This window comes from Epinephelus moara, chromosome 23 (assembly GCF_006386435.1).
Source record: "Epinephelus moara isolate mb chromosome 23, YSFRI_EMoa_1.0, whole genome shotgun sequence".
NCBI lineage: Eukaryota > Metazoa > Chordata > Actinopteri > Perciformes > Serranidae > Epinephelus > Epinephelus moara.
The window spans coordinates 957552-964857 of NC_065528.1; the positions used below are offsets into that span (position 1 = coordinate 957552).

The following is a 7306-nucleotide window of genomic DNA, read 5'->3' on the forward strand; positions in this document are numbered from 1 at the left end:
ATATATATATAAAAGCATAATTATAAGGCTACGAAAACCAAACGAATTTTATTTTATAGCGATTATACACTTATATAAACATATTAATGGGTAAAATATTCAGATTCAGATTTTACGATAAACCATGCCAAATATTACACAATGGCCCTTTAACAACAGTGTCAAATAACAATGAAAAAAAAAAAAAACAATACATAAAAGAAAAACAACAATGGAAAGTGCGACAGTGCTACAGGGTATTAAAAGCCTTTCAACATAGATAAAATACATTAAAACAGAATAAATAAACCTAAAAAAGGATAGCCCTAGTCGGAATTAAAAGCCAGTCTAAAAAGGTAGGTCTTCAGCTTAGATTTAAAAAGGCCGAGATCAGTAGTGATGCGAATGTCAGGGGGGAGCTTGTTCCACAATCTTGGAGCAGCAACAGTGAAAGAACGGTCACCCCATTTTTTGTATCGCGACCTTGGGACTTCTAACAGAAGCTGACCAAATGAACACAGGGCCCTGCCACTATCGCGGATAGTTAAAATCTCTGATAGGTAGGGAGGAGCCAGGCCGTTAATGGCATTAAAAACAAACAACAGAAGTTTAAAATCTATCCTACAATGAACTGGAAGCCAGTGGAGTGACGACAGCACAGGAGTGATGTGTTCACGTCTGGACGTGTTTGTTAAGAATCGGGCTGCAGCATTCTGTACAAGTTGAAGTCATGAAAGGGTAGACTGGCTGAGGCTGACATAAAGGGCATTACAGTAATCTAATCTTGAGCTGATGAATGCATGAATTGTCTTCTCAAGGTCCTGCTGATTGAGAAAAGGCTTCACTTTGGCCAAGAGACGGAGCTGGAAAAAGCTCGTTCCAACAACAGAACTAATCTGTTTATCGAATTTTAAACCACTGTCAAATGTTACACCAAGATTTTTCACGTGTGGTTTAAAAAAGGGGGCCAGAGTGCTACAGGTTGTTGCACTAACATCCGACATAGGTGAAGTGCCAAACAAAATACATTCAGTTTTGCTGTCGTTCAGAAAGTTTGGTGCCAGCCACTGCTTTACGTTACTAATACAATCCATTAACTTATGAAATGTAGTACTTTCATTGGGTTTCATGGGCAAATAAATCTGTAAATCATCTGCGTGAAGATGGAAAGACAGATTGTGTTTTGTTATCATTGATCCCAGAGGTAGCAAATACAATGAAAATAGGATAGGGCCAAGAATAGATCCCTGTGGCACCCCACAAGGGAGAGATACGTTGAGATGTGATGAGCGGAGGTCACCAATCATCACAGAAAAGCTCCTATTGGCCAGATACGATCTAAACCATTGAAGAGTGGTGCCGCGGATGCCGACATACTGCTCTAGGCGAGATACAAGGACTGCACGGTCGACTGTATCAATGGCCGCTGTGAGGTCCAGCAGCACCAGCACAGCGGGATTCCCAGCATCCACAGACAAGGCAATATCATTGTGCACCTTTAACAGTGCTGACTCGGTGCTATATCGGGATCTAAAACCAGACTGAAATTTATCAAGAAGTGGACAACAGCATGATAGTGAATACATATACAAGGTAACATTTAATTTGATCAGAAAGCATTTAAATAAAAGAAAGAAACATGTTCTGAGGGTTTTCCTAAACATTTCAGTTTGACTTTTTTAATATTTGACTATTTCAACAACTTCTTTACTCTTAGATTTTGATCTGTCCAGAAGTCTATGAATTGATTTAAAGTTTAAGTTTTATTTCCGTCATCAGTGTCAGTCACAAAAACATGGTTGGATGAAAGGACTGAGGTCAGACCATCTGGTTCCTTTCATGTATTTTTAGGTCTTCAGTTTTTATCAAAAGAATACGAACGTGCTTTGATTTTGGACATAACTATTTGGAAATATCTAATCAGTGTATGGACTCTGTTAGTATTCAGTCAAACACATGTCTGTTCCACTCATGCCAACCTTGTACCTTTATGTACAAAAGCAGCAGAAGTTGACCCAAATGTCTGTACAGTACAGAGTCAGAGCAGGTTGAAGTGAAGACATTTTACTAGAATCAACAGTTAATGAACATTCTTATGCGTTGGGACCTGAAGGCTGAACAAACTGGAAAATAAATCTGACAGGGTCTAGACAGGAAGCAGGTTACAACTAATCTCTCAAGACAGATTCTGCAATTTACATTGTAGAATCTGTCGGCAGCCCTGTGTGAAAGACGACTAGAGAGGGGGGGAGGGCGTGGCTTTGAGTTTGAACGATGCTGTGCTTTAGNGCAATTTACATTGTAGAATCTGTCGGCAGCCCTGTGTGAAAGACGACTAGAGAGGGGGGGAGGGCGTGGCTTTGAGTTTGAACGATGCTGTGCTTTAGCCAATCACAATGGAGGGGGCGTGGCCGAGACGTGCAGGTGTCCCCAGGAAATGTGTACCTACAGAAACAGCAAGCTCCACGTTCATAGCGACCGCTCCACCCAAAACGCCGTCTCGTCAACATGAATTTTTTATTTTTTTTTCCAGCGGATGTCTTAGTTACAACATGGTTGAGCAAACTGGAGTAGTTTCATGTCGTACCCAACAACGGGAGGCTTTTAGCAGATGACGTCCTGATGTTAGCTTTGCACCTGCTGTTAGCTGTCCCTGTCAGCTGCAGTCTGATGCTTTCTAGACATCGTGATTTCCCATAACTGAATAAATACCACACATAGCAACACACTTCCACAGGAAGTTCTGACAAATGTTTCAGAATAAAAGCCTATTTAGAAAATGGAGGGATTCTCTCAGCCGAGGTTATAAGGGGTTTTTAATTTGAAACAAGTGTTGAGTTTGAAATGACGGTGCGATATGTTAACTTTATAAAGACAACGGAGCGGATAAAAAGTAAATATATAAACACACAGAGGGATTAATAAATAATGGACAGTCTATAATGTAGTTTGTTTCAAATGAAGCTGGGAGCCTCTGCAGTTGTGGTGAGTAAAAGCCCCGCCGCTATTTGTTAATGTTATTACTTTATGTCCGACCGTGAGGATGTACCATTGGTTGCTAGCTTGATGCTAATGACAGTAACGTTAACTCAGCGGGCTGACAAAGTGCCTCTGCTGTTTCACACCATCATTTCCCCCTTTTACTCTGTGTGGTTACTTTTAAAGTCATTGAGTTACTTTACTCAGGGAGTAACGCAGTACAGTAACTGGTTACTTTTTTAAAAAGTAATGCAGTAACGTACTCTGATTACTTTTAAAGTAACCCTTACCCAACACTGATTATTATTAACATTTTACATCTGTCCCCACATGCAGGAGTGACAGCATACATGGTATGGAACGCATTTAATTAAACATATTTCAACATCTACAACTGTGTATAAATATGTGTCTATATATAGCTCTTCTCATGTCTTGTGGTCGTTTCAAATATCTTCCAGCCAAATAAAGCTGCTGGAATAACTCTTGGGGCAAACTCTGTCATAATCACTAGTAGCATATTTTTTGAAGGCGAAATGTTGTATTTTATACTTTTCATGCATAAATTGGTGCCTTTGCCAGGGATAAAATACATGGCCAGTATACAACACATTTCACCATTAAAAACAAAATCCAGGGGAGAGGCCCCTGGATCCCCTCTAGCTCACTTTGACATGCGTGACTAAACAACATGATACTCATGTAAAGTTCAGTCACAAAATTTTTCTTACCAGCACCTAAGCTAAGCTATGGGTAACCACGCCCTGACTCAAGCTCTATGTTCAATACACAGACATGTGATTAATACGTGTCTTCTCATTTCAAGAGTGTACCTTTGAGCCCTTAAATAAACCACTCTTATCCTGATTTTAGAAACAAAAACACAGAAATAGAAAGACTGTTTAAAAACAAAGAAAAAAGCAAAAAAAATGAAATGACCTTTAGAGACTCGTGATTTACCTTGAAGGCATATTTCCTGCTGATGTGGTCATCCACAGACAACATGGAGATGTGAAAGCTTGGCAACAGGATACTTCCCAGGATGCTATCCTCTTTATCATCTGCACCAGAGAAAAAAGAAGAATAGTCACATGTCAAGTGTCCTCACTTTGTCCTCACTCTGTTTCTATAAATATATGGTCCTTACCATGTATCATGTACAAGCATGCGCGCACACACGCGCATGCACAAACGCACACGCACGCACGCACGCAAACACACACACACACACACACACACACACACACACTGCAGCACAAAGAAACACTGCTCTCTGTTCTCTCCTGATTCATCTTTCACATTTTAAATGCAATACAGCTGCAAAACACAAAAGATGCGAAACACCGCCATGACTACATAACATTCGACTCCTCTAACCAAGTAAATATTTATTGATGCCACGTAAAAAAATCCTTGTAACAACAGCCTGAGCTGATTCATGTTGGGGCGGTAATGACTGAATCATTCTTTTGCTTCTCTGTGCTCTGTTTAGCATGAAGCTGCTTTGATGGTAGCTCACAGTCTACAAACTAATATGCTCGCAGAAACACGGCTGCTGCACCAGCTGCAGCAAAACCCTACAGGGCCTCGAGCCAGGGCTGCTGTTTGCTTTAGCCAAGGCTGCACGGTGAGCCCTGCAGCTTCTCCGGCCCCATCCCTGCTGCTGAATTATTGAAATACAGAATACACACATGCACACAGAAAACAAGTGAGAAAGAGAGGGTATGTGAGTAAAGTGAGAGTAAACTGGTATGTAGAGAGATGCTGTAGTTATACACTGCAGTGTGAGTGGGTGTTTTCTAAAGAGAAGACCTCTTCAGAATGACTGACATGTCAAAGTTCTTTACCAGCTTCACTGAGGTTTGAAGAGGCTGCAAATCTGTCAAGAAAACATCCTGAAACATAGATTAAGATTAAAGTTTGATGAAATAGTAATTAGTATGGCTTATTTCAACCAGACTAATTACTTATTTCTTACTTTTGGGAATCTATGGAGCCTCAAAAGACATATTTTATGGACCGAATGACCATGAGGTTGCACTAACAACAGTCACTTCTGGGTTAACACCTGGCAGTTGATTATAATTGCAAAAAATATGTAAAATTGGCAAACTTGCAAATTTCTGTTGTCATTTTCAGCTGTACCTGTAATATTTAAAGATATAGGGCCCATCGGACGGCGCATAATCCATGGCGCAAGTGTCATTGCTATTTAGATGCAGACGCAGTTGTCATTTTCACGCCCTCTTTGTCTAACTAGCAAATGAACTTGCGCTTCTCTGGGTGTGTTGGTCTAAAAATGAGGAGTGGTCAAGCACAGTCATGGCGCGTTGCTAGTTAGATGACTTAAAAAGCAAATGCGCCAGTGACCAACAAAAACCTGGTCTAAAGTCAACGGCGCAGTATTTCGCTGTTAAACAAGTTAGTAATATGCGTCTCTAGGCGGGTGCACAACACGTGTGCACTCTGCTCCGACACACACGGAGCAGCCACACATATGCAAAAGATAACAAATAAAAATATGATTACAATGTGAAAGGTTATTATTGTGCACATTTAAATATTTATCAGAAACACGGCTTAATGGTCAGTCATTAATCAGAACGATCTAATCGCAGTTAATGATCATCATAATCCGGGAGGTCCAAGCTGCAGTGTCCGAATATATGGAACTGCGAGCAGACCTCCACGGGCTGATGATGCATAGCCTGTAAAATGAACTTGTCTTTCCCAAATGAATTGTGATCATTTTGGCATGTAAATCACAAAATCAAAGATGTGAAAACGTTTGAAAACGGTGCCAATCCCCTTTGATCTGTCATCAGATGTGACAGGACAGTCGATATAGAGATACAGTTATCGTCTCCTCAGCTGTAAAACGCTCACTCTTTCCAGTTGGTGCGCCATCTAACTAGCTCTCCGCCATGCGCTCCAATCACGCCTCTGTTAAAGGGAATGAGAGGTGACACTCTGATTGGCTTACTGAATGATACACCCAAAACACACCCATGACTAATTCACAGAGTAAGTCCAACCCTTTTAGACTCTCTGCCATGGCGTACAGTCTGAAAACGCGCTGTCTAACTAGCAAGTTCATTCATTTCATTCATTTATTTCCTTTTGACCCCTCCCCGGGGTATAAGGGGCAGACCAAAAAAATAACATTAACAAATCAGAACAGGCGGCAGCCAATGCACAACAAAATAAATAAAACAGAATTTGTGTACATACAGGTCAAAGCAAATCAAGAGAAACTATTCAGGATTTTCTTTAAAAGTTTCAACAAATTTGACAAGACCTTTACTGGGAATGAATATTTAAGTAACTGGGACACGCCCATGCGCCGCACGCCTGGCGCTTTGCACTTTAGACCATCTAAATAGGGCCCATATAGTTAAACATGATGGTCTGACCTATCTGACATTTCTTTGTACTTTGTTGCTTTGCTATCATCTTTAAAAAACAAACAAACAAATCTATCGGCACAGAAGCTAAGCAAAGTACTGCTGTGTTTGGGGCCATAGCAAAACGTATTTCAAAATTTAACTCATCTTTCATGTTTTGTATTTTAAATTCTGGTAAGGGAATAAGTGACCTGACAACAACAACTCGTAAGGACGTAATTGGCCTTTGCTGCAGCATTAGCATTCATTAGCATTCATTTGCATTAGCACTCTATGACGAGCCACTTTTTCCTTGTTAGAAACTGGCATCTAATGGGGAAAATTGATTTTATTTATTTAGTTTGATTACTTTAGTTTTCTATAAATGTATCATATATTAGTAATGAAATAGCAGAAATGTAAATAATTGCATTTTACAGACAAATTTTAATGTTTGAGTAACATTTCTACTTTAAATGAATTACTGGATTTTTAGGTATTTTAAAGCTACTGTACAAGATCCAAAGTAGTTTTTTTTTTTATAATACATCTTTAATTAGCATCATAAACTACTGATATCTAACAAATTACCATCATAAACTGCTGATATTTGACATAATTGGCCTATAACAGAAAGCTTTTTAATAGGAGTCAAATGGTGTAACCGGTTACACCTGTGTAAGCACATGGCCTTGGTCTCAATATTTCAAACATAATTTTTTTAAAGTAAATATTCATTTTAATGATTTTATGGATTATTAATGTTTTTCTGCGGCACGGTGGTGTGGTGGTTAGCACTGTCGCCTCACAGCAAGAGGGTTCCCGGTTCGATCCCGGGTGTGGGAGCCCTTCTGTGCGGAGTTTGCATGTTCTCCCCGTGTCAGCGTGGGTTCTCTCCGGGCACTCCGGCTTCCTCCCACAGTCCAAAAACATGCAGATTGGGGACTAGGTTAATTGATAACTCT

General features: G+C 40.1%; 1 protein-coding gene across 1 annotated transcript in view; it reads right to left on the reverse strand.

The window, feature by feature from the left end:
- LOC126385214 (pleckstrin homology domain-containing family A member 5-like) overlaps positions 1 to 7306 on the reverse strand; it is a 628760-nt gene that overhangs the window by 166106 nt on the left and 455348 nt on the right. Inside the window, exon 9 of the mRNA XM_050036817.1 lies at positions 3919 to 4019. Within this exon, the coding sequence (XP_049892774.1) occupies positions 3919 to 4019 (101 nt within the window). The remainder of the gene's footprint in view (positions 1 to 3918; positions 4020 to 7306) is intronic.